The sequence below is a fragment of the Danio aesculapii genome, chromosome 4 (genome assembly GCF_903798145.1).
Source record: "Danio aesculapii chromosome 4, fDanAes4.1, whole genome shotgun sequence".
In the NCBI taxonomy this organism is placed as follows: domain Eukaryota; kingdom Metazoa; phylum Chordata; class Actinopteri; order Cypriniformes; family Danionidae; genus Danio; species Danio aesculapii.
In genome coordinates this window covers 44416017-44443631 of record NC_079438.1, presented here as the reverse complement: position 1 = coordinate 44443631, position 27615 = coordinate 44416017, and the positions used below count along the sequence as shown (strand labels likewise).

The 27615-nt window shown below is 34.5% G+C and overlaps 4 protein-coding genes across 5 annotated transcripts; 2 read left to right on the top strand and 2 right to left on the bottom strand.

Moving 5' to 3' along the window:
* Positions 1–163: 163 nt before the first annotated feature.
* Positions 164–5637, top strand: akr1b1.1 (aldo-keto reductase family 1, member B1 (aldose reductase), tandem duplicate 1). 2 transcript variants are annotated; one of them, XM_056455772.1, is made up of 11 exons: positions 164–314; positions 1253–1420; positions 1669–1785; positions 2679–2756; positions 3069–3191; positions 3763–3869; positions 4374–4455; positions 4614–4697; positions 4795–4877; positions 4970–5054; positions 5449–5637. In XM_056455772.1, the coding sequence occupies exons 1-10, from the start codon at positions 252–254 to the stop codon at positions 5010–5012; spliced, it is 948 nt and encodes a 315-aa protein (XP_056311747.1). In that variant the 5' UTR covers positions 164–251; the 3' UTR covers positions 5013–5054; positions 5449–5637. The 2 variants fall into 2 exon arrangements, with proteins under 2 accessions (XP_056311747.1, XP_056311746.1); XM_056455771.1 differs by having other exon boundaries at positions 4970–5637.
* On the bottom strand, positions 5410–11685 carry akr1b1.2 (aldo-keto reductase family 1, member B1 (aldose reductase), tandem duplicate 2). The gene is made up of 10 exons (XM_056455770.1): positions 11520–11685; positions 9750–9917; positions 9538–9654; positions 9322–9399; positions 8528–8650; positions 7673–7779; positions 7461–7542; positions 7288–7371; positions 6409–6491; positions 5410–5985 (listed from the first exon to the last, which is right to left on the bottom strand). The coding sequence occupies exons 1-10, from the start codon at positions 11583–11585 to the stop codon at positions 5943–5945; spliced, it is 951 nt and encodes a 316-aa protein (XP_056311745.1). The 5' UTR covers positions 11586–11685; the 3' UTR covers positions 5410–5942.
* An 838-nt stretch (positions 11686–12523) lies between these two features.
* prdm4 (PR domain containing 4) lies at positions 12524–21231 on the bottom strand. The gene is given in 12 exon segments (XM_056455769.1): positions 12524–13140; positions 13532–13700; positions 14623–15054; positions 15953–16080; positions 16216–16301; positions 17406–17524; positions 17927–18076; positions 18400–19155; positions 20667–20811; positions 20813–20856; positions 20953–21065; positions 21184–21231. Coding segments are annotated over 11 exon segments (2472 nt in total). The 5' UTR covers position 21065; positions 21184–21231; the 3' UTR covers positions 12524–12809.
* Positions 21232–21923: 692 nt separating this feature from the next.
* Positions 21924–27482, top strand: psmc2 (proteasome 26S subunit, ATPase 2). The gene is given in 14 exon segments (XM_056455768.1): positions 21924–22092; positions 22427–22464; positions 22866–22947; positions 23043–23142; positions 24123–24254; positions 24337–24409; positions 24493–24588; positions 24696–24798; positions 24801–24836; positions 24839–24858; positions 24962–25049; positions 26745–26947; positions 27074–27170; positions 27272–27482. Coding segments are annotated over 14 exon segments (1296 nt in total). The 5' UTR covers positions 21924–22022; the 3' UTR covers positions 27430–27482.
* The last annotated feature ends 133 nt before the right edge of the window (positions 27483–27615 follow it).

The following is a 27615-nucleotide window of genomic DNA, read 5'->3' as shown; positions in this document are numbered from 1 at the left end:
TTATTTATTGTCAGTTTCATGTTCATGTTTAACCAGAAACATCTCAAACCCTGTTGATGTTGGAATAAAAATGGAATTTCTGCTCCTCCTTCGATCTACGGGGAGTTTCCAGGCCTGACCAATCAAATCCACACACGAGCAGACGCAATAAATACAGAAGCTCAGGCTGCTGTGGAGAGAGAAAGCTGCAGATTTGAGCAAGTGCTTATGAATTAGATATCTAATATCTGTTTTTAAAAATACACCTCACAATGACATCTGTAACTCTCAATAATGGAGCTAAGATGCCCATTGTTGGACTGGGAACATGGAGGGTGAGTATATTTTTTCTGTACACTAGTTTCATTGTAAATGGTTTTGATTATATTACATTAATACTGCATTTTTTGGTTTTGCCAAATAAAAACGAGACACAGCAGGCAAAAACACTGTTATGAAGATTTTGGGTTTTTATTTTAATAAATCTCCACTTACTGTACAGTTTCATTCATATCTGAATGTTTGTGCAGTAGAATATGTTCATAGCTCATTTGTTTGACTATATACATTATATAGAACCTGATTTCCTCCCATATTTATACTTTTAGAAGTGTAAAGTAGCACATGTTTGAATTAAACAACAACTTATGTGCATATTTAAACATTTATAATAATAATTTATTATATTAAACCTGATTTCTTCCAATGTTCAGGCTTTTACAAGTGTAAAGTAGCACATATTTGAATTAAACAACACCTCATGTGCATATTTAAACATTTATAATAATAATTTATAATATTAAACTTGATTTCGTCCAATGTTCAGGTTTTTAGAAGTGTAAAGTAGCACATGTTTAAATTAAACAACACCTCATGTGCATATTTAAACATTTATAATAATAATTTATTAAATTGAACCTGATTTCTTCCAATGTTCCGGCTTTTAGAAGTGTAAAGTAGCACATATTTGAATTAAACAACATCTTATGTGCATATTTAAACATTTATAATAATAATTTATTAAATTGAACCTGATTTCTTCCAATGTTCAAGCTTTTAGAAGTGTAAAGTAGCACATATTTGAATTAAACAACATCTCATATTTAAACATTTAAAATATTAATAATTATAATTCTACCTTAATTTCCTGCAATATCCTGCCTTAAAGACTAGTATTTTTTCTTTAAAATGTTTTAATTCATTTGATTCTTCTCAATTTTGGATATAATTCCTAACAATTGCTTTATTAACCCAGTTTTGAAACCTCCTCCAGTCTCCTCCAGGTGAAGTCACGGAGGCGGTGAAATCTGCCATCCTGTCCGGCTACCGGCACATCGACGGGGCCCATGTCTATGAAAACGAGAACGAAGTTGGGGACGGCATCTGTGCCATGATTAACCAAGGAGTGGTGAAGAGAGAAGACCTTTTCATAGTCAGCAAGGTACCAGAACATGACGAAAATGTGCATGTGAGGCACATGACTGGAGGCAAGTGTCATGTGCCAGTGTGCATTTCACACAGCCTACAACCACGACACAGATAAGACACATGTATCGCTGTGTGCTGTAATACACTGTTACGTCACGCCCTAACTAACAATTACTGAAGTACAAATCACTGTTATAACACGGTAATAAATTATACAGAACATGTCATAAAACAATAAACCTACTTGTGTGTCTTTTGAAGTTGTGGTGCACTTTCCACGAGAAACACTTGGTCCGAGGAGCCTGTGAAAAAACCCTGAGTGAACTTAAGCTGGACTATGTTGATCTCTACCTCATGCACTTTCCCATGGGCACTAAGGTAGTATTTAAGAAGAATTGGATATATTTTCTGCTCTTAAGCAAATTTAGAAACATAATCATTTGGTGACTTATTAATTGTAATGAATAACTTTTAATTCTACCCACTAGGATTCACCCATTTGTCAGCAAGTTGTACAATATAACACGGTTGTATGTTCAATGCTATAGTCACATAGTTTAACAAGCATGTTCTTCAATCTTTACATATCTGTTATGCTGAATGGACATAATTTCACCCACATTTTGGCTTTTGCCTGCACTAAAGTTATTTGAAACATTAAAGCAGACACTTTACTTGCAAGCAAAGCTTTAGAAGTAAACACTTTGATATGATCTTTGAAATTGGCACATATATGCATAAGCTCCTTGCTGATAAATCAGTAAAACCGTGTTTAAGAAAGGTGATATATTTAAAATGATTATTAAATTTTATGTATTTGTTGCACTGTGACCTTAATGTCATTAAGATCCGCTGTCGCCACTGGCTTGCATGGTTCGGGATCTATAGAGCTGCGCATCGTTGGATTTGCTCTTCAGTGTTTGGACTCTCAGTAGTGATTATTAAACCACACTGAACTGAGCTAAACTGAACTGAACTTAAACACTACAAACTGAACTACACTGTTCCTATTTACTTTGACCTTTTATGTGAAGCTGCTTTGACACAATCTACATTGTATAAGCGCTATACAAATAAAGGTGAATTGAATTGAATTGAAATAGTTCTTGATTTAAGATGATGACAAGGTTTTTGGTTGTTTCACTGAATTTCAGTGGGCGTCTTCTGTAAATTTAATTAAATTATTATTAAATTTAAGGCTGTTATTGTTTTTAATGATGGAAAAACAGCATTTATATTATGATTACACTTATTTATGCTCATATGTGTAGCCTGGAAAGGATCTTTTCCCAATGGATAAGGATGGCCGTGTGATTCCAGACAACAGCAACTTTCTCGAAACATGGGAGGTAATAAACAGTAGAATAAATGAGATTACTGTAATGATCATGGCAGAATTACATTTGACGGTCACACTTTATTTTGATGATCCATTTGTTGAATTTAAGTTAAAATGCAACTAATTCTCATTAGATTATAAGTAGACTGTTAGGTTGGGGTTAGTGTAAGTTGACATGTACTTGCAAAGTTTCTTATAGTCAGTTAAATGTCTGTTTAGGAGCAGTATCAACAGATATTAAGCAGACAGTCTACTAATACTCAAATGGACCATCAAAATGAAGTGTTACCTATTTGACAATTGTTGCTTCATTTTCACAAAGGCAATGGAGGAGTTAGTGGACGCTGGGTTGGTTAAAGCCATCGGTATCTCGAACTTTAACCGGGATCAGATTGAGGCAATCCTGAATAAACCAGGACTCAAATACAAACCTGCCAACAATCAGGTATTATTATTCAGTTTTTTCCCCCAAACACATTTAAAAAAAATGAAACAGATTAAGACTCAAATCCCAGGATCACACAGAAGCCTAGTCCAAGACTAAATTGAACTCTTAAAATACATGAATGCTAATGTTTTGTCTCACGATGCACACAGTTAATTTGTTTTCATGAGACAATTTAATTCACCTTATTCATAGTGTATGAGCAGGCGCAGCCATTTGAATCTTTTTGCCTCGAGACTTCCGGTCTCATTCACTTCCATTCATTTTTAGACGTTAAAAACAGCTTGTTATGCTGCTTGATATTGCAAACTTAAAATTTATTATTATATTATGCTACTAAAGTCATGCAAACACTTGTTCGTAGAGAAAGTAGTTTGACTGTTTTCTGCCGTTTAGTATTCCTAGTCATTTCTCCCATAAGGAGCTGGGAGATAAAAACTGTTTAAATATTGTCCCTAATTACTACTAAGTTACTTTCTAAGAGCTATAGCTAGCTTAAGTCATGTCTTGTAAAACAGAGTCATCGGTTCTTATCTGGAAATACTTGAAATAATTGTATTTTTATTTCTAGATTGAGTGTCATCCATATCTGACCCAGGAGAAGCTTATAAACTACTGTCAGTCCAAAGGCATAACAGTCACGGCGTACAGTCCTCTGGGTTCACCAAACAGACCATGGTGAGTATTTTACAAACTCTTTTTATATTAAAACATAAGGTCAGGCATATATAGATAAGCGTCATTTGATGACACATTAAAAAAACTGTATTTCAAGATATCAGTGCAGCCCCAAAATACTAATTAAATGTTATTTGAAGTCTTTATGCTTTGTTATTATCCTTCAAACCACTTGATTTTATACATTCGCACAAGCAAGAAGCTTTTTACCAATTAAAATAGAACTAAACTGCCTACATCACTCATTTAATATATTTTTTAATCACTACAGTTGAGATAAGTATTGAGTTATTATTTTTACATAAATATATGATATTCTGAATGAAGGAACATCATTTCATCCATATAAAAATCTAAACAATAGACATTGTGTATCTCAAAACCTTTCAATGCATATAAAAATCACTTTTTAATTCATTTTATTTGACATCTCATCTTTTGACTTCATCCTCTTCATTGTATATCAGCCTATACATTATTAAATATAGATGTGATTTTCTGTAGGGCACAGGCAGATGAGCCTTCACTACTGGAGGACCCAAAGATCAAGGCCATCGCAGATAAGCATGGTAAAACCACAGCTCAGGTACAGTACGTGTAAACCTGCACGCTTTTTTTATTATTAGTTATGAAACACCAAGTCCACACTTTCATATTCATGAACCTTGAAGTAGTGTTATAACTGTCAGCTGAATATAATCTTACATGCTATTTTCCCTTCATCATATGATGTCTTTTTTTTAGGTCTTAATCCACTTTCACATTCAGAGGAATGTTGTGGTCATTCCCAAATCTGTAACTCCTTCTCGAATCAAAGAGAATTTTGAGGTATTTCCTGTGCTGTACAGTTATACAACATAATAAAATCATAAATTCTCAATATATGCTTGGTATTATCAAGATTAAGTTGTTGTTTTTCTTGCAGGTCTTTGATTTCGAGTTGAGTAAAGAAGAGATGAACACTATTTTGAGTTTTAACCGGAATTTTAGGGCTTTCGGGCTGGAATGGTGAGTCACTGTTACGCAAAGTGCAATGAACTTTGTCTATTGTGTAGTATTAAGCTTCTAGAAGGTTAACTAATTACCTCCTATTATTGCAGGGCTTCAAAACATAAAGATTTTCCACTGAATGCTGAATACTAAGGCTGTTTGCTGTGGAAGCCCATTTCTGCCATAGGATATATAGTATGTAGGACAAACGCACTAGGGATTTTTCGATCTCACATGTGTTCTTTTATCATAAATCTCAAAAAGAAAAGCAAATCTTTAATTTAGAGTACACTCTGAATTCATAACTAAAGTCTGAACTCAAATGCAAAAAAAGAAAGGCAAGACATAAACCAAGAAAAGTACATTTCATTTCTGAGCGTGTGTTTTTTTACCTTTATTTGATGACAGAAATGAGCTTACTGCTTGTTGTATCTTATAAGCAATGTGCATTAATATTGATTCCAGCCATTTGAGGACCTCAATATGTTAGATTGTAAAGTAACGGGCAAGCATGTTGTTTAAATGCTTGTAAAATGATAAGACTGAGAGCTGTCTGATGCAGAGCTTTATTTGGTTTTTTTTTTTAAAGCATACATCAATACAGTAAACAAGAGCCGCTCTTGCCAACCGGAAGTGCTTTTGTTGTCACATCATGGAAAAAAAGGAGTATGTTACTTCATATTAAAAAAAAAATATCCTCAGGACCAATGCCTTCCTATATTGACCAATAGTGCAAAGTTTGTGATATTGTTAAAAACAATAAAACAATTGACCAGTGCATTCGATTTTCTTTTAAACAGGGTTGATTGATGCTGTGTGACACTGGATTGCTACATTTCCACATGCACACTTGTAACATTTTAAAATAATGTTCTTGTAATAATTTGATGTTTAAGTGCTGTTTGCTTTATATTCTAAACATGAAAACCACATATCAGGGATGAACTGTAAAGACGCTTCAAAGTAACAGAAAGTTAATCAGTAACTATACTGTAGGTTTCATAAAATAAAATGAGGAACATTTCATAATAAGCAATGGGAACATTTTTTTCCATCAACGAGCATGTTTTGAGAGGTCTTCTTTTAATACTCTGCATTAAATGGGTAGTCTTTGTGCTTCACACCCCTATATTGGAAAAATCACATTAAAATTATTGTTCTAACTTAAGAAAATATAGTTTAAAACACTCAAAAAACAATACTCAATAACAATTTTAAATAATTTAGTTAGATTTTTTATTATATAGTATATATATGACCTTTATTTATTTTTTTATTTCACACTAACAGCACATTTTTAGAATAAACCAAAACTTTTTTTTTATTTTAATTATTGTTAATGCAACCAAATCTGATTCTTGGTGCACACCAAACAAACAAGTCAAGAAGAGTGCTGAAAGAGGAGTTTGTTACTTATCAGTGCAGTTCAACTGAATTGTTTATGCAAGACAAACCAGAGACATTTAAACATATAAATCAGGACTAATTTTCTTTTCTTGGTAAGGACCAAAAGAGTCTAATTAAAAACGCACTCTAAACAGGTACTCACCAGTGCATTGGACAAGCCCTGAAGTTCCTGTTAAAGCTCAAAATGGTCTTCATGTCCTCCTCGCTCAGTTCAAAATCAAAGACCTTTGATTACAGGAAAAAAATAAGAAGAAAGATTATTAGTTACTTCTACAGCAGGGAGTTATAGGAACTCATTGGAACGAACCATCAAGCTCATATCCTTCTGGGCCATTTTCCTGGTTGCATTTGCACTGTCATTAAGAACTCTAAACTGACGAGGACTTAATTGCCCATGAAAACTTAGGGATACATTTCATGAAAGCTGATTAAAGGGATAGTTCACCCAAAAATGAAAATGTACTCACCCTCATGTAGTTCCAACCCTTAATGAGTTTTTTTGTTTATATTGAACACAAAAAAATACATTTTGAAAAAAGTTAAGAAAAAATTATTACCAATGACATCCATAGGAGGAAAAAACGAATACTATGGAAATCAACGGTTACAGGTTTCCAGCTTATTTCAACATTTTCTGTCAAAACAGGTTTGTGACAAGTGAAGGGTGAGTCAATGATGGAATTTTCAGTTTTGGGTGAACTATCCCTTTAAAAATAGTAGCTAACATTAGCTTTCTGGATTAGTTTTTTATACATTGTGCGTGTGTTATATATGGCATGTATTTACCAAGTGTGCGTTTACGCGTCACAGTAGTTCTAATTGTGCTTAAGTAGACCTCAAGTATGAATTTAGTTGATCAAGTAGGAGCTTATTAGTTCCCTTAAATGGCATTCCTAGAACTAAAATCATTCCCAGCCAAAAAGCCGGGTACTTCCGCCAATAGTTAGAGGAACTATAAAAACAGTTCCTCCATTCCAAAACCCCTTATGAAACCAGGCCACTAATAAGAGCATAAACACACCTGGAAGTTCTCTTGAATGCGCTGAGGTGTGATTGACTTGGGGATGACGATCACGTTCCTCTGAATTTGAAAGCGGATGAGCACCTGTATTTGGATGGCAAACAGATATTCCTTTATGAATCAATGATAAGCTCTGCCATAATAACAACAGTAGGGCAGCAATCTCTCTTTACCTGGGCGGTCGTCTTCTTGTGCTTCTCTGCAATGGCCTTGATGTTTGGGTCATCAAGCAGTGAGGGGTCTTCAGGTTTAGCCCTGCATTTAAGACGAGGAGCAATGTTATTCAATAAACCATATATAAAGTCACAATCTGCACCTTGATCCTTCACAGCAAATAAAACGTCACATGCTGTGAAGCTTCAGAGTGTGGTAATCATGTGCCTACCAGGGTCTGTCTGGAGAACCCAGAGGACTGTATGCAGTGACTGTAATGCCTTTGGATTGACAGTAGCTGATCAGCTTATCCTGAGTCAGATATGGATGGCATTCCACCTGAATAGAGGGGGAAAAACAATTAAATTCCTAAATAGTTGTAGTAAATATAATAAATACACATTAAAAAATAAAGCGAAGCAGGTAACTTTACAATAAGGTTGTATTCGTTAATGCATTTACTAATATGAACAAACAAAGAATAAAACATTACTGTATTTATGCAAGTTAATGAAAATACAGTTGTTGATTGTTAGTTCATGTTAACTCATGGTCCATTAATGCTAACAAATATGAATCTGAATGTTAATAATGCATTAGTAAATGCTAAACTATAATAAATAAATGCTGTACAAATATTGTTCATAATTAGTTCATGTTAGTAAATGCATTAACTAATGAAGCCTTATTATAAAGTGTGACCACAAAGCATTTGTGTTACTATACAACAATATACTACATTATTTAACTTGTATTCTTTTATACATGGCATTTCTATATTAATATAGTAAATAAATATATATTATATATACTTCAAAAGATATATTCCAGATATGGTCTTCTCTAAGTCAAACATTAGGCCTGCAGACCACAATGCAAGCAGTGTCATAATGATATTTCAAGACTGGATCCAGACAAATAACTGTGTCTGTCCCTGAAAACTAGCAGGAAATTAAAGAAGCAATTGCATTACACAGTTGCTGAAGGCCATACATTGATCATTAGATAAGCGTTGACCTTTCTCTGCACGTCAGTAATTGTCAAATGAAAGCACACTGATGCCCTTTAAAGAGTCTATGGTACCAACCTGATTGTTGGCAGGTTTGTACTTGAGTCCTGGTTTATTTAGGATGGCTTCCATTTGTTCTCGATTAAAGTTGGAGATGCCAATGGCCTTGACCAGCCCAGTGTCTACTAACTCCTCCATGGCCTGCAGAACGAGTATTGTGTTATTTTTATGGCTGATTATACTAATATGTAGCAAAGTGTATAAAACACACACATATTTATATATATATATATATATATATAGAAAGAGATGAAAATGACAGGCAAAAAAAAAAAAAAGGAAACTGAAAGAGAACGAGAAAAGAAAACAGGAAAAGGGAAATTAAATTACATGGAAAGAAAAATGAAAGGAGAGAAATGATAGGAAGAAAAAAGGGAAGAAAGTGACAAGCAAAATTAAAATGAAAAGAAAAATGGAAAGATGTTAGGTATGAAAACAAAGAGAAACAAGAAAAAAAAAAGGAAATGATAGGTGGAAAAGAAAAAGGAAATACAAAAGGAGGCATGAAAGGAAATGGGTGGAATAAGGCAGTATTACCCAACCCTGTTCCTGAAGGCACACCAACATTACATATTTTGGATGTCTCCTTTATCTGATCCATTCGTTTCAGGTTTTGGAGTCTGATTAGTTCTGATGAGTTGATTCAGGGGTGTTTGATTAGGGGGAGTTTGAAAATGTGTACTGTTGGTGTGCCTTCAGGAACAGGGTTGGAAAACACTAGAATAAGGAAGTAAACAAAGGAAATAAAACAGAAAGCAAGGTTATAATGGAACCACAATGAAACAGGCTAAATCAAATGCACATCCTCATACCTCCCAGGTGTCTAAGAAACTACTGTCATCACCGATGGTCAAACCTTCGCTGTCTAGTGGGAACTGCTCTGACCCAGACTGAAATGCATCGATGACAAGGCATTTGTGAAAAGGTTTACAGTGAGATCTGATCTTGCAAACACTGAATAAATTGCAAAAATGAAAACAGGAGGAAAAAATGCTTAAAAATTTTATTTATTTATTTTTTTAAATCACCTTAAATCCCATTGGCCAGTGAATCAGGTAAAGATCCAGGTAGTCCAGATTCAGGTCGCTTAAAGTCTTCTGACAAGCTCCTTTCACCAAGGCCTTTTCGTGAAAGGTGCACCAGAGCTGTGAAAGAAAAAAAAAAACATGCAATGAATCAGCTTTCCTTCATCGTGAAGCTACTATATCACAGCTCGTCCTTCCATTTGTCGATCAAATACCTTGCTGACCACAAAGAGTTCTTCTCTTTTTACCACACCATCTTTTATCATGGTTTGAATTCCCTCTCCGACCTCAGTCTCGTTGTTGTAAACTGCGGCGCCATCGATGTGCCTGTAACCTGCAGCGATGGCTGCCTTCACAGCTTCTGTCACTTTACCTGGAGGAGACTGCAGGAAAAAGAACTTCTGAGTATGTATATATATATATTCATATATATATATATATTCATATATTCATTTATATTTGGGTGGACTAGTTATTTGGCCATTATCGCAAGTTATTTTGTTAGATAAGCTCCAGATTTGGCTTCAGTACTGACTAATCTAACGTATATGCACAAATATAATATTGTATAGCTTCCAATAAAAATATGAATTTAAAAAAAATTGAGGGGTGCAGACATTTTTTTGTTAATATTTATACAATGATGGCCTTAAATACTATTACACTACCCCAAAAAACCATAAACACTGTTTAACTTTTAATTTTGCTCTGTCGTATTCATATGTTTCTAATTTGTTATATTTTATGCATGTGCACTGCACAGAAAAAGACTTGATCATCTAAATGAACGAATCTTCAAAAATTATATTCATATCACACTATATATCACAGCAAAACGAAATATCATGCAGTCCTATATCTGAGTAGATACAACAAAGAAGGAGAGGGAAATAAAACACACAATTAAAAAGGCAAGAATCCAGTGGACAGGAGAAAGAACAAGAAAAGGAAAAGAGAGGAACCTGAATATAAAGTAAATAGGATGAAGAGAAAGGAATGAAAAGATGGAAGGAGGAAAATTAATGGAAATAGACAAGAAATGTAAGAAGAGGAAATGAAATGTAAGGCAGAAAATGTCGACAGAATGGAACAAGACAGGAAAATGAAGAGAATGAAATACCAGGTGGACAATGAAACAAATGGAAAAGAAAGAAAACAGGAAAACTAAATTGAAAGGGAAATTTAAATCTAATGAATAATAGAGAAAAGAAAGAAAGAAATTAAAGGAAACAGTAAAAAGAAATGGAAAAATATTAGTGAAATTATGGAAATGACAATAAGAGAAGGGCAGATGAAACCAATGGAAATGGAAAAATAACTGGAAGGAAAAGAGAAAAGGAACATAAATTGTAAGAAAGACAGTAAGGAAGGAAATGATTATTAAATGATATTAAGGGGTTGGGAAATAATATAAGGTATGTAAAAGAAGCAAAAGGGTCACAAAAAAAGAAGAAAAAAAATAGATAAGTGAAAGTAAAAGTGCAAGAAATGAGAAGTAAATGAAAACCAAAGGCAATCCACTAAAGCCAAACTTGATGAGAGTGTGCTTCCATTGTTTCCCAATATTATTCTACAAATTGACAGCTACTTGTTTTGTATTATTATTAATATTATTGGTTTCACACCTATCAAAATTTACTGAATGTTTCTAATCATAAGCCACGCGTACTCTTTATGACCAACTGACTTCCTCGAGACACAAACATTGATATTTTATAGATTGCACAACATCGTTTCCGACTGTTAGACAACCTAACTTTTCAGAACTGCCCATGCAACTCTCCGAACGACGCCCATGTGACGCTTCATCTCCTGATTTTCTGCAAATTCAATTCAACATTATGTCAATATTTACGCTTCATATTTTACTTCTGCATGCATTTTTAAAAAACGTTTGTCCGCGAATTCCACAAGCAATGTGTTCGGTTATATTCGTGCACTTATATAATGTAATACGATCACTCAGAAATGAAACCAGAGCATACCTTCCACGTGCCCAGTCCGAGGATGGGCATATCAGCCCCGGTATTGAGTTTAACAGACTTTGACATAGTGAAAGACAGATTTAACACAAGCGACTTTAACACAACACTTCCAGGCTCTGTGCAGAAGTGGAGGAGAAGGAGTTTACGCAGGTGCAAGTGGATCGATTACTCTTGCCTGAGCGTAAAAGGAGGGACTTATGGGACGTCACTGGACGTTTACCAATAAAACCCAATGACTGGATAAAACCCTGTTGTTAGGAAAATCTTTATTTGCATCTTCATGTGCTGCGTTAAAAATCTATTATCTAATGCCCAAACTTGTTCGTATAAAGAGTCAAAAGCCAAATATCTGTTGGGTGACAGTATGGACATTTAAACTGAATCTGATTCATTTACACCATTTAATTGAAGCATTTAATTTCAGTTAGCTTTTAACAATAAATCAAACAAATTTGAAATGACATTATTCTTCCTCTTTTCTCAGATTGGATGGCAGGCCAAATAAAAGGTTACTGTGCGCTAACTTAGCCCCGCGGGTCCTGGTTTGGGCATCCCTGATCTAAACTAAAAGTTTTTAATTTAGTTATACATTGCATAACATTTATAACAATATTTATTTATTTACACTATAAACACATTCAAAATATCTTTTGTTTTATTTTGGTATTAAGTTTTAGTTTATTAAAGATGACAAATATGGTTTGTGTTAAATAATAATTTATTTATAATGCATATTATTTGCATTATAAAAGGCGAGATGTTTAAATGCAAATACTAATTTATTTACAGTATAAATACACAAATGTAAACACATTAAACAAGTCGAATTATTTATTTCACTTTGTTTATATATTAGAAAACTATTTAGCGCTTAGTTTAGCGAACAATTTTCTTTTTTTCTTTATTTAATAATACTTAAAATGTATTCTAAATTATTTTTGTCAAAAAAAACATTTGCATTATAAAGAACAAAATGTTTTCATGTAAAATGCAATATCCATTTATTTACATTATAAATACATACCACATAATAGACATGGATGCCTAACACAGAAAGCACAATAACCAGAAAATAAAAGGGGCACTTTAAAAAGGCAAAGTCTTTTGTTTGTATTTTGACCAGTAATTTAACACTGAAACTTTGTAATGTTTTTTTTAACTCTTTAATTAAATCTACAGATTTCTGTTGGCGTATGATATATAAAGTTTGGCAAAAAAGGATTTAAAGGCTTATTAGGCAGAACAAAAAGGAATAATAAATAGGCATGGATTCATCCTGTTACATATAAGTTACATATTTTTTTCAGAGGCATAACCACCCATACCGATTGCACACTCCTCCTGATTGGCTGGATGGACCTCAGCATCTCTCTCCTCATCCTCTTCTTCTTCTTCCTCATCATCTTCATCCTCCTCTTCCTCACCCTGTGTGGCCCCTCGGCCGATCTTTGGGCCCTTGCAGATTTTGAGGTGGCGTGTGAGGTGGTATTTAGTGAGAAAACCCTTGTTGCACTTTTCACAGATGAAGTCCCGCTTCCCTTCATGAGAGTTTAGGTGTTTTTTTAGATGGTCCGTTTTTAGGAACTGCTTGTCACACTTTGGACAGGTTATCTGCCGTTCTCTGGAATGGAGAAAATAAAAATATAGATTTGTTTAGATTAATATATTGTAAGTAGACCAAGAATATGTGTAAATACTCATAATCAATAAACATAGTAGGAAATATTCTGTTTAATTTTGTATGCATAAGTGTAAAAGGTGGTGGATCTTTATATACTTGCACATATTTTAACTTGTAAGTATATTCTCCACCCCAAAAAATACATTTTTATTGATAAATGCATTTTTAAACATACAAATATATATAGTTTGTATTTAATTTAATATATAAAGATACATTATTAAAATAAAATATGACAATAAAATATTTACCGTCAAATTGAAGTTGTTATTAATGTTGTAATTAAATTTGACAATAAATATTTTAAACATAAAGTGAAATATAACCTTACAGTGAATGTGAGTACATGTGCTGTTTAAGATCTTGTTTTCGCACAAACATCTTGTCACAATGATCACATTTAAGGTTCTTGGCTCCGATGTGTATAACCATATGAGATTCCACGTGTGACTTCTGAGTAAAAGACTTCCCACAAACTGTACACCTGAAGTTCTTCTGACCTGCAGAAGAAAAAAAGGGCAACACTTTAGTTTAGGTCACAATTCACGGTTTTAACTACTGGCTTATTAACTGCCTATTATTAAGATATTACCTGTTCATTAATAGTTATAAAGTATGATCTTATTCTGCATCTATAATCCCAAAACCCAAACTCAACTTCTACCTTACTATCTATTCATAAACAGCTAATTAAAGGTTTATTAAGCTAGTAGTGTTAGTTAATGGTTTATTATTGCAAATTATGACCTAAATTAAAGTGTTACCGACAAAAAAAACATGTATTTTATGAGTAGAGCAGTAATTAGTGTAGAAATGTTACAAAAAAAAACAGAGCAAAGCAGTGTCTATAAGTATAATGCACATTTAATCACGAACCAAAGAAATGCTACACTACCTCTCTTCAAAAAGCGCCACCTACTGGCAAAGAGTGAATCTACGTTTTCATTCAACTCTCCTTGTTTTTGTTGTGTAAAGAGGTTTTATGTATTATAAAACTAACAAAGCTAATGTCAAACGATTCTGCTTTTACTTTTTTATTCTACAAATAATTGATAAACTGCGCAGGCTACTGTGTTTAAAATACAAGTACAGAACTTTTAGTTCTGCTAATAAATAAGCAAACTGACACATTGCTCATGTACCCATAAATTAAAATCAAGCTAAATGCTTGATAAATAAATTGCTCCACTTTAATGTATGTTTACTTAAAATCTACATACCATTGTACTGGGCTATACTGGATAACTACATGACTTAAGGTTAGGTTTAAGGGTAGGTTTAGAGGAAGTACCCTGTTATTAACCAGTTTATGTAACGCATATTATCAGTAAATAGCACATACCTGCTAAACAAGATTGTAAAATAAAGTGTTACAAAAAAAAAATAAAACATTTTGTTAAAGTTTGCCATAATTTTTGTTACCTGTATGAATTCTCAGGTGTTTTCTGAGGTTGCTGGGATCACTGAAGGCTTTGCTGCAGTAGCTGCATTTGTGTGGCCTCATGCCCATGTGACCCATGAAATGCACGTTCAGTTTAGTGGACGTAGTGAACGCTCGTGTGCACATGCTGCATTTGAACTTCCTCTCGCGGCCGTGTCCATTACTGCTGCTACTGCTGGAATGTTCATTCACATCCGAATGGCACTGCCACTGTGGGGACGAGGTGGAGCGAAGCGGCTCATTGGTCGCCTTGTCCTGCGAATGCGATTGGCTGTGGGTAGGGTGAGCGGGATGCCCATCCTGGGCAGGACTGTGGCTCTGAGCGTGACTGCTGAGGTGAGATTTAAACTCTGTGAAGGAGGCACACTCTTTTCCACAATGACAGATCTGGCCCTCTGGAACTCTGGGTACACCTGAACACAAAAAAATGACAGAAATTTACAGAGAATACCCACATTCATACCAAAATATATTTAGTACAAGTACTTTGGTTTGAAGTGTAAAGAGCAAACAGAGTTCTTTTAACAACTGGATGAATGAAACTTACCTGTATAATGTATATTTTAATTTATTGATCTCTTCACTTTCTTATAAACAATCTATCTTTCTGGGAAAACACTGCAATACTGAGTGTGCTCTACACAGTTGAGTGGGTTTGACAAACAACTTGTAGGAGACACTTGTTCCCCAACGCCTTCTTATAAACACTCTATACATAAACATATACATATTTATACATATACATATACATATATATATATATATATATATATATATAGATATATAACCTTCTTATCTATCTATCTATCTATCTATCTATGGTAATTTCATCATTTGTAAGTGGTTTTGGATAAAAGTAAATGTTCGTACATTTTTAAATACTTATCAATATTTCAGTAAATGTCGTTTCAATTGATGCATAATAAAAACATTTAACGCTTAAACATAAGGATTGTTTTTCTTTCATTAATAAACAGTCTCATCTTTAATATTAAGTCAATTTTATCAGGAAATAAAAACAATAAATGTTATTTTGACACCATTTGCTATGTCATGATTGATCGCTGTATAAATGTGTCGACTTTAACAAAGAAAATTACTAAAAAACATGCAATCATTCTTTCTTCATTACTAGTTACAGCACCAAATAAACATGAATGAGCAACTTATGTTTTATGCAATCACTAAATCTGCATTTCAACCATGAAAGATGCCAATAAAGTAGCTTGTAAACAGAATCACATGGTTCACATGGCAATACATTTACCTCAGGCAGGTCATCCAAGTCACAAAGTTATCCTCTATACCCACCTAGCTGTCTGCTGTAGTCCCTGCTAAAATAAAACAATAGCTCCTGATCGGGCAGAATCTCTCTGGTTGTGCAGAAATACAGCTTCCCATTGTCAATATACGCCACCAGATTCTGCTCCCCTGTAGTTCTGCAAACAGTGTTGGGTTTTAGTTTTGTACCTCATAAAATGTAGGGTTTTCAATAAATAAATCTTGCTGATTAACTGGAAAGTACATTTTAACTGAGGATAAACAGAGAATTGAATTAAAAGTCAGGCAGTCACCTTGCTTTCCGTACAAACATCATCCAGTTGCATTCATGCTCATCTGTCGTCACAATACAGAATTCTTGGATGTCGTTGTGAAACATCTACATTAGATTACAAATAAACCATAAATAAACCAAAGTCATTAACCATACGAGAGGTCAGTACGATAGTGTATAAAACATGCAAATGATGTCATTCCGAATACACTAAATGTTTGGTTTTTGAAGTCTCAAATGATTACTAGGGCTGCATTTATTCAATTAAAATGCAGTAAAAAGTGTCATACTCTGAAATATTATTACAATTTAAAAGTTTTTGATGTAAAAATATTTTTAAAGGTCATCTCTTCCTATGATGTAAGACAGCAGACATAGTGAACAAGGATAGTTCACCAACAACTGAAAATTCTGTGATCATGGACGTCCAGCATTCAGTGTTCAGCGTTCTCCTGTCTCCAGTGCCTAGACTGCAGCTCTGCACAGGAAGTTTAGCCAGAGGAGAGATCGTCATGCCCAATTGAGCCTGGTTTCTCTCTAGGCCTTTTTTCCTTCACTTTCGTCAATTAGTGAAGTTTGTTCCTCGCCACTGTCGCCACTGGCTTGCTTGGTCTGGGACTTGTGGAGCTGCGCATCAATGGATTTGCTCTTCAGTGGTTGAACTCTCAGCAGTGAAAATTAAACCACAATGAACTGAAGTAAACTGAACTTCAACTCTGAAAACTAGACTGATGCCGTTTCAATTGACTAGAATTTCTATGTTAAGCTGTTGTGACACAATCTACATTGTAAAAGCGCTAAATACATAAAGATGAATTAAATTGAATCATTTACTAACCCTAAAAAAGTAATTTTGAAAAAATATTGAGAACATAACCATTGACATCCATACAGTTTGTTTTTTCTACTATGGAAGTCGATGATTATTGGTTTCTAACATTCTTCAAAATATCTTCTTTTGTGTTTCGAAAGAAAAAGAAACTCAAAAAGATTTGAAACCACTTGAGGGTGAGTAAATTAAACTTTTTGAGGTGAACTATCCCTTTCAGTCTTCACACACTCCTTCAGAAATAATACCAATATGAAAATCTCGATCTTTTGTATTATAAAAACTTTTACTGTTGTCTGATCAGCAGTGTGCATTCATTAATAATGAATTAAGCAGTCACGAATTAAGCGGTCACTTATTTATAAACATGTTGCAAGGACCTTCCATATTTGAGGGGTGTCCTTGTCTGACCAGTCTGTCAGTTCCACACTACTGCAGTGCTGTCCAACCATTGGCCCAAAGCAGGTTCTGGAGGGTATGGACTCTCTGGAAAACACACCTAGAGAACCACAGCAACAAAAATGTCTTTTCAGAATCCAAACACAAAATCAAAACTGACTATTCCTATTGTTTTATAAAATACTGCAGATTTATTTTAATAAATGCTTAATTTGGTATTTAAACTATTGTTAAACCTAATACCATTTTAGTATGTTAAATCTGTTAAACATTCTAAAAATATATAGTAGTAATCTGTTTTGCCTCAGAAAAAAATCATTAAACAGGACACATTGTAATGAACAAACAACTTAAAGCTAAAAAAACAAACATTGAAACCTGAATTGTACGTAAGAGATGATAATTTCATGTCAAGATGTTTCAGCAGTCTTAATGTACGCAGACTCAATGGGACTGACTGATTTTCATTGTGCTAGATCCAAAACAGTGGCAGTTGACTTACCAATGGGCTCATCGGTGACAGAAATGCGGAGGCACAGGGGGCGGGGCAGGGAGAGGCGGGCTCTGCTCTGGATGGGCGTGTCTGAGATGAATGTGACAGGTCCATGTTCAGGACAATCTGAGGGATAAGACCGCTCACATAAAGTGCACCCTAGAAGACAACAACAAGCATGACCCCCCCACACAAAAAAATAAATCACATTATTAAAAGGCTCCATATTAACCCCCTGTGCATTCTTGTGGACATTTTATCCCCCATGTTATTGAATACACTTCCTTTAAGCATCAGAAATACACAAGCTAGGGATTATAAATATTGTTCTTGTGCGTTTAGCTTTACTGTACCTCTTTTTTGGTTGAAAGAGGTGCATTACAAATAAAATGCATTATTATTTATTATTATTATCTCAGCTGACCACTTGTGATCGCATCACTTAAGACTTCCAACCAAAATCAACCAAAATCAAAACTTACATATGTTGAAGGCAGTTGCCATGTTTTCCTTATTAGATGTGGAATCCTCAAGCTGTAAGGTAGAATTCACTAGCACCAAACTGTTGTCTGGTCCAAGAGACACTTGTGCGGACACATTGACCTGCTCCAGTCCCAATCCTGAAGGCCCATGTAGAGATACTCGCTCTAATTGTGTCTGCGGCAGCATTGCCCCCGTGAGCACCACACTAACCACCCCAGAGTTCAGTTCTCCAGCTGAGTGCAAGGCTTCACTCAACGTCCCGGGACCACCCGCTCCTGTACTGCCAGATCCTACTCTTCCACCCATGTGTTCCTGCTCCATCACCACCGGGAGCTCCAATCCTGCTCCGTGAAGAGGCATAACACCTCCTGAAGAGTCCACGCCTGTTAAACCCTCATGAGTCTGAGATCTGCTGCCGAGCTGCTGTTGGCTTTCTGCCACCACGACACCCTCCATGGTGGCCAAGTCTTCCCCCATCCCGTCAGGAGACATCGGACTGCTCACACGGGACTCCATGGTTAGTCCTGTGGCGCCCAGCTGGACTTCGTGAGAGCCTCCTTGGTGGAGATCGGCTTGGCCTCCGACCTGCCGTGTGTCTAAAGTCACCAGGCCTTGTTCTAGAGGGCCACCGGGGCCACTGTAGGGGTCTAAGCCAGAAGGGTTGTTGTTGGACACAGAAAGAGTGCCGTCCATGTTGAGGCTGCTGGGGTGTATGTATTGAGGAGGCGGACGATCTGCTAGATATGACAGAATACCTGAAGAGATTTAAAAAATATAAGGGTTCATTCATGGACTAACAACCATGGAGGTAATGCATGAGTTCAATGAAGTGATGAACAAAAAATATGTTTATTTAAAAACTACAATAATAAAAACAGCAAAAATCAGTCCAAGGCACTCTATTCCTTAAAAACTGTGCATGCAAACAACTGCCTTCATCAGGGTAACAGTGATCAGGTGCGTCTGGAGTTTCTTTTGAATACTATGGTTTTATGACCCAGAATATCTAAACAACACTAAAATAATATATTGAACACAAGGTCAACTTAACAATCATTATTAATTCAGCACTGAGAGAGGGAGAAAAAAAACTTAATGGAAAAAAATTAAAAGATGATGCATGCTATACAATGTATTTCTCAAATAATACAACATGGAATAAAATAAAAAAATATATATATTATTTCTGGCAAGAAAACAATTTAGATAAATCTTCAAAACACATTTCACACATATAAAAATATATATATAAAGCTTTATAAAAACATATGGTAACAAACAAAAAATGTTTAAACCAAAATTTCATACATTTGTAACATTTATATATTTAAATGTGCTTAATTTTCTTAAAGGGGTTTATTTAAAATGCACTATTTGCAGTAATTTAATTTTTTATTAATTTCTTCAAATTAAAATGAATACAATTTCTACTCAAGCTTTTAATGTATTTAGTACATTTTATAAAATATTTTATAGAATATTTTGTTTATGCCTATTTATTATAAATTATAATGAAAATTATGTACATTTAAAACTGCAGATAAACACATTTAAATATAATTTCTAAGACCTAATCCCTGATCAATTCAAAACTATAAACATCCCTTATTTTACAATACATTTACTGAATCCCTGCAAAGGCCATGAAGAAATGTTTGATGATTGAACAATTAATACAAAAAAAAGACTCTAAAATGTATTAAAATATAACAGAGGTGTAAGATGCTGTTTTACTGTCTTATGTAGGCATGGGCTGGTATAAGATTCTGACAGTATGATAACCTTGGATAAAAACATCACAGTTTCACGGTATTGTGATTACTGCTCTAAAACATAATCTTTTTAAATGTCTGAGTAAAAAAACAAACAAAAAAAAAAAAGATTCCCCTTTGAACGCAATATATTTTATTTTTAGAAATATTTTAAGTATTTCAGAACAGTAAACAAGTCAGGCTAAATAATTCAAATGAATTCTTGACTTCTGCTGTCTTCATTAGATTCAAAAAACTATTTCTTTACAAATTTAAAAGGCATCTTTGGATGTCTTTTCTGCTGGAGATACTGTTGTCCTAAAAAAACATAACAAAATAATCTTACATATACCATAGGAATAATATAGCAGAAAGTTTGGCGGTTTTTTAAAATCTTCACTTTTTAAACCGCTGCATACCTTGAAAACAGTTATCAAACAGTCCCATGCCTAGTCTTAAGGGGTTCCTAAAGCCTTTTTAAAAGTGTATCTTAACAGGTTTTCTGTAAAAATTACCTGGCAGGATATGTCTGAAATAGCTGCTTTCCAGGTGCGGGTATGGAGGAGGTGGTAGTGTATAATTTCTCTCTGGGAGGCCACACATAACTCCTCTGTCCCCTAAAGGACCCATGGGTAACATCAGGGACAGTGCAGAAGGAAGGGGTCCCAAGTGATGGGCCCAAGCTTGGTATAGCAACTGGCATGCCTGAAATAATACCAGATGATGTAACTTCTCCATAAATTAAACATCCCACACCACATCGAACAAATGTAATGCCATATGAGCGTATTAAGTCCTGACCTGGAGTGGTGATAGGGTTGTGGGTTGGGGATGTGGGGAGGCCAAGGTGACTTGCACTCACAGGCACACTGAGCTGGTCCATGCCCACTGGGCTGAGGTTCATATCATTCATGCTGCACAGACAGATAATCATGTTAAATTTACAATACATTTGTGAATGTGTAAATTGTAAATTGAATACAATTACATTTAAAAATACAACTTTTATACTACGATCATATATTTGTTTACCTGACACAGATCAGTTAAGGCATTGGTGTGATCGATTCATTCTTGGATCTGGAAATAAAGAGAAGGATTTTCAATAATTAGTCGTTTAATAACACTTTAAATGCTTTTAAGATATTTTATATAATCCTACGTGTCTGACAATAAGCTTGACAAGCTGTTTGTGTAACTAAAACGAATTATAACATAAAACGAAATACCAACACAGCCTAATGAATACAAATGTCTACATTACATTTAATAAAAATAATGTAACGTTATTTAAACTGATATCAACAAGAAAGAGAAAATAAATCAGCTAATGTTTGAAGGTGCTACGTTGGCCAGTTTACTATCTAATAAAACGCAACATCATATTGCAAGATGTTCATTACACGTTACATATATTATTTAAACGACAAACAAATAAATAACTTACTATAAACACCATAAATTAATCCCTTCGTGTACGATTTGTGGTATGAAAACAATAACATTGCTACAGGCAAACAGTATGTATCAAGACGGGACAGTGTTTCATAATAAAAGTCCAACGATGTCATTCAGTCTATTACAACAACCAATTAAAATCTAATTTAAGCACATAAAACATTTTAAAATAATTACAATATGTATGGCATATTTTAATAATCGTTGTGTGAACTATGTTTATATAAGTGTGTTTAATTATAAAAGGAAATCAAGGGGTAAAAAACAAACGTTTATTTTGAAATGTAAGCTTAGTTTCCTGTGTCCTAACGCACCGGAACACAAAAGCGCAGTGACTGTTCGTCTGAAAAGCTGCTGTGTAATCTCGCCTCTACAGTCACTTACCGAATTTGTTAGCAATCAAGCAAGCAGTCATGCCTGATTATTTAGGAACCGAACAACGCAAAGTAAAAGAAGAGGAGAAAGAGGACAAACCAATTCGAGGTGTTTTTGCATGGATGTGGACGCATTGACTTTAATTTAAACGAATTAGCAGACATGTTAGCATTTGTTGACTAGCCACATAACGTTAGCAGTTGTAAAGTGTCAACAGAAGCCAAATACTCTTAAACCAGTGATTTCAGATTTGATTTCACCTATTTACTTTAGAAAGTTCATGATATGATGTTTCAGTTCTAGTTGTGTCAGCTTGTTGGCATGAGTAGGATTATTACAAAAATAATATTAAAGAGTCATTTGATTGGAGTAACGTTAGTAATACAGTATATCATGGGCCTTATCTATATTTTAGTGTTTAATTTTTAACTCTATTTCACAGCTTTGGATGAAGGAGATATTGCACTCCTAAAAACCTATGTAAGTACTACTACTACTATAGAAAGAAATCTTTTCATTCAGATGGGTTTCATCAAGTGTTATTTAATTGAGGTAAAGTTGGTTTTATATTAGCACTGTCAGACTTTCTCCTTAATAATATAACTTCAGAAAATTATTATTTGATAATTCTAAAATCAAATTATTAGCAAATGATTATCAAAGTACAACATTGTTCACAGTCAATAAAAACATGCTAATGTTGTGTTGAAGTCATACTTGCATGCCATTTCAGAGCCAATATTTAAAGTAGTCTGTCACGAGTTGTCACTGTACCAAAACGAACGAATTTACAAATATAAAAACAACTTTACCTCAATAGTTATTTACAATAATAATTACATTAATAAAATAATTTAAAACATTGTGTTATTTGTGAACAGGGCCAAAGCACATATTCCAGACAGATCAAACAAGTGGAAGATGATATTCAGCAGCTTCTGAAGAAAATAAATGAGCTGACAGGTATGTTCGCTGTCCTTGCAATGTAAGAAACTGATTTTATGTCTCACTATTTTGTAAACTAAACGCACTTATGTTGTTTTGTGTGTGTCATACAGGTATTAAAGAGTCTGATACAGGTCTGGCTCCTCCAGCACTATGGGATCTGGCAGCAGACAAGCAGACTCTACAGAGTGAACAGCCTTTGCAGGTGGCCAGGTATGACTGTTATAACATTTTATACATTATTAATCTAGGGTCCAATGAATGGTGGAATAATAGATTAAAATAAATAAAAATATCTGTCTTATAATGTAATGAATACATTTTAGATGGAAGAAACCTGATGCAAGGTTGTACACCTAATCCAGGGTGTCTGCAGAGTCTTAAAATGTCTTAAATTTCAAAAACAAAAACTAAATTTTAAGCCTTAAAAAGTCTTAAATTCACTGAAATATTGTGTTGTAGGTCTTAAATCATTTAAACGGGTCTTAATTTTCCTCTGTCCAAGTAAAGCTACCCCATTGGGTTGATATCCAACAAATCACCAACAATCCATCTTAATAAAATCAGGGAAAGAAAACTAAAAACAGTACATAGTTCCTCATAATAACAGATATGACAAAAAGTATGTCACTTAAGAAATAATAATTTTTTTGTTGTGGCAAACCGGGCTATTAGAAATAACCATTAGTGTTTCCACCCTGTAGAAGTCTAAAATTTCATTCACTGGTCTTAAAGTCTTAAATTTACTAAAGTAGTCTCAGGAAACACTGAACCACATAAAGTCTGCATTTTTAAGTATATATATATATATATATATATATATATATATATATATATATATATATATATATATATATATGTATATATATATATATATATATATATATATTTATTTATTTTTTATTTTTTTTTGAGCTTTAAATAAGCTAAATAAACTACATTTTAAGTGTACATAAATACAATTTAAAAATATTTTTCATTTATGCTAATATAGCACAGTATTGCATTTTTATTTTTAAATGATAAAGCATCTTTGCTGACTGTTATAACAAAACAACAATAAACAATGATGAGAATTAATTGAACAGTAATTTCTGAACATCACTGAATGTAATAGAGGTTGTAATGATACTAGATTTGCAAAAGTTTAAACTTTTATTTAACACAACATTATTTTTCTTTGTTGTTCATAGATGCACCAAGATCATCAACGCCGACTCTGAGGATCCGAAGTATATCATTAATGTGAAACAATTTGCCAAGTTTGTGGTGGACCTGAGCGATCAGGTTGCTCCGACTGACATTGAAGAAGGAATGAGGGTTGGGTAAGCAAATGAAACGATAATCAGCTATTTCTCTATTTTACCTGCGTAGCACTCAAAGTGAGTGTTGTGTACCTGTTCACAGTGTTGACAGGAATAAATATCAGATCCATATTCCTCTGCCACCCAAAATCGATCCTACGGTCACTATGATGCAGGTATGAAACAACACCGATTGCTTGGTATCATTAACATTATCAAGGAGGCACTGCGTAAATGACAAAGTCTTGCATACATGCAGGTAGAGGAGAAGCCTGATGTGACCTACAGCGATGTTGGAGGCTGCAAAGAGCAGATCGAGAAGCTCAGAGAAGTGGTCGAGACTCCTCTGCTCCATGTGAGTCATACATGCATACAAATGTGCACCTACTAAAAATACACAGCAGGCATTACATATATATGGACATTAGTTAAAAAAATAACCTTAATCTCTTTTCATTTCAGCCTGAGCGCTTTGTCAACCTGGGTATTGAGCCTCCAAAGGGTGTGTTGTTGTTCGGGCCTCCTGGTACAGGGAAAACCCTGTGTGCCCGAGCTGTGGCTAACCGTACGACGCCTGCTTCATCAGAGTCATCGGGTCTGAACTGGTCAGAAGTATGTTGGAGAGGTAGGTGCCTTTTCTCTTCTGCTTGAAGCTGTAATTAAAAAAAAAACTGTGATTTAAGTGTACGACAAATATGAATAAACACCATGTTTTGTGACTAACTTAGGGTGCCAGGATGGTTCGTGAACTCTTTGAGATGGCGAGGACCAAGAAAGCCTGTCTGATCTTCTTTGATGAAATTGATGCTATTGGAGGTAATTATAAAGTCTGCATCACATTATTTTTGCTACTTTTGGAAGCTGTGAAACGTGACATTTTGGGCCCCCTTAACAGTCTGCTGAGGGCCCTGCTTTAAAACAGTCAAGGTTTGCATGCAGGATGACAATTCAGTAGCATTTTCATACATTAGTAAACACTTGAACTAATCACAGACTGATCTACAGTTCATTTAACCTCTTTGGGATGTGCTTTAGTAGATAGTTGACAGATAGTTGAAGTAAGACCCTGAAAAGTAAGACATCTCGAAAACTGAATTGTCAAGATATGTTTTCAAATATTTAACAAGCCATGAGCATTAATCACTGCAATAAAAATCCAATCATATGCTGTCTGAAATTGCTCCCTGTGCCCTTAAATAAGACCACTATTGAGGTGACATTTGTAGCAGTGTCTGAAACGAAGTTCAATCCTTTAATGCACCAGCTGATGTGCTTTCAGTGGTTAAAGAACACTCCTAATGCACTAATGGGGTCATGGCAAATGAATTCCCACATATCACCAGAAGATGGTGCCCAAAGCTGAATCATCTATCCATTTTTCCAACCAGTGATCCAATGTGGGTACATCTTAATATCCTGCAGTACAAATTTTGAATTCATTAACCCTTTAACTACCCCACCAAGAAAAAAAAAAAGTGTTGGGATTGCATTTCTCAACTCCTAATGTCGCTAAGTAACACACTCAATGCTTTTTTTTTTTTCAACATCCTATAATTTCTAAAATATCAGCCTCTACCAAATGTTTGAAATGTCGGTTTATGGTAAAAGTACCAGAATTAATACGTAAACTATGAAAAATCTGAAAATATGAAGTGTAAGACCAGTTTATTTTTTTTAAATATTAAAAAAAAAAACATCTTTAAGTTTTAAGTATGCCATGAAATATTTCAGATTCTCATTTAATATGCTTTTTGTTTTTTTTACAATAAAACCTAAATCAAGTGTAGTAGTGCAACAGGATGTTTGTTTGAGATATATATATATATATATATATATATATATATATATATATATATATATATATATATATATATATATATATATATATATATATATATTTGTAAAGCAACTATGCTGTGTGTGTGTAAGCCATTATTTAAAACAGTCATTCTGTAAAGGAATTTTAACAGTCATTATTTTAAAAAGGTAAAAACATGTTCAACCATTTGGTAAAGAAGGCAGTTAAAGGGTTAATAAATTTAGGATTATATGAACTAAATTCTATAACAGTGTTCTATTATTTCAGTTGCTTTCAGTTTGCTTAGTTTCAATTAATAACAGCAAGGAACAATCATTATTCATCATTCAGTCCTTCAGGTGGACTATAGTAGTGAACTCATGAAGGGAATGATAAATGAGATAATATTGGGTCATTTCAAACACTTCTATTAAATGTATTATTATTTTGTTTTGAGTCCATCTAAAAAAAATAAGACTTCTGTCTTTTGCTTCAATCCTGTTGTTGCAAACTTCTTTGGAACCAAAACACCTTATTAGTTCAATAGAAAAAATGCAAGAGAATATTTGGGGGAAAAAAACAAGTTACTAAAACAGTTACCAACATTCATCCAGGTATTTTATGCCTACTGCTTTATTAACATCCTATCTACCATATAGTAGGGAAGCCTTATTTGGACATCTAATAACTGTACTAATGCTATGCTCTGATAGGTGCCCGTTTTGATGATGGCGCTGGAGGTGATAATGAAGTGCAGAGAACGATGCTGGAGCTGATCAACCAGCTGGACGGATTCGACCCCAGAGGGAACATTAAAGTCCTGATGGCCACCAACAGACCAGACACCCTAGATCCTGCTCTGATGAGACCCGGCCGTCTGGACAGAAAGATCGAGTTCAGCCTGCCTGACTTGGAAGTGAGTATTACAATAGTGACAAGAAGCCAATACAATAGTGACAAGAAAAAATAATGCTGCTCCTTTAGACATGATTGTCATTTAACATCACATTCTGACTGATATGTAATGATTTGTGTTTTGTAGGGACGTACTCACATCTTCAAGATTCATGCCCGCTCTATGAGTGTGGAGAGAGATATCCGCTTTGAGCTTCTTGCACGACTCTGTCCTAACAGCACAGGTTAGTCCTTACAAGCAAACATGAAAGCACATTATATTTGCAAAGACTTAAACAGTTTCTAGCTTAAGTTCACATTGCTTGGTGGGTTTTTCTTCCCTCAGGTGCTGAGATTCGCAGCGTGTGCACAGAGGCTGGAATGTTTGCCATTAGAGCTCGTAGAAAAATCGCCACTGAGAAAGACTTCCTGGAGGCCGTGAACAAGGTCATCAAGTCTTACGCCAAGTTCAGCGCCACCCCTCGCTACATGACTTACAACTAAACCTCTTATATGTGCTTTTCTGTTTGTTTTCTGCCTGATAAAATTCAAAGATTCATGTCTCTTCAAATAAAAACATTATCCATACTGCATGTCCTCTATTTGTATTATTTTTAAGATAAAATATTCCCTCAGAAACGTTTTTCATACACAAGCTAGCAAGTCAAAGAGGGTCTAATTTGTAAGTTG

What these genes read in the sequence shown, in the direction of transcription:
- akr1b1.1 (XM_056455772.1), top strand. Translation starts at nt 252, where the DNA reads ATGACATCTGTAACTCTCAATAATGGAGCTAAGATGCCCATTGTTGGA. An exon ending in TTGGACTGGGAACATGGAGG is followed by an intron (nt 315 to 1,252) that starts GTGAGTATATTT and finishes AACCTCCTCCAG; the next exon opens with TCTCCTCCAGGTGAAGTCAC. An exon ending in ACTTTCCCATGGGCACTAAG is followed by an intron (nt 1,786 to 2,678) that starts GTAGTATTTAAG and finishes TCATATGTGTAG; the next exon opens with CCTGGAAAGGATCTTTTCCC.
- akr1b1.2 (XM_056455770.1), bottom strand. Translation starts at nt 11,585, where the DNA reads ATGTCAAAGTCTGTTAAACTCAATACCGGGGCTGATATGCCCATCCTC. An exon ending in ACAAGAAGACGACCGCCCAG is followed by an intron (nt 7,372 to 7,460) that starts GTAAAGAGAGAT and finishes ATCCAAATACAG; the next exon opens with GTGCTCATCCGCTTTCAAAT. An exon ending in GCATTCAAGAGAACTTCCAG is followed by an intron (nt 6,492 to 7,287) that starts GTGTGTTTATGC and finishes CTGTAATCAAAG; the next exon opens with GTCTTTGATTTTGAACTGAG.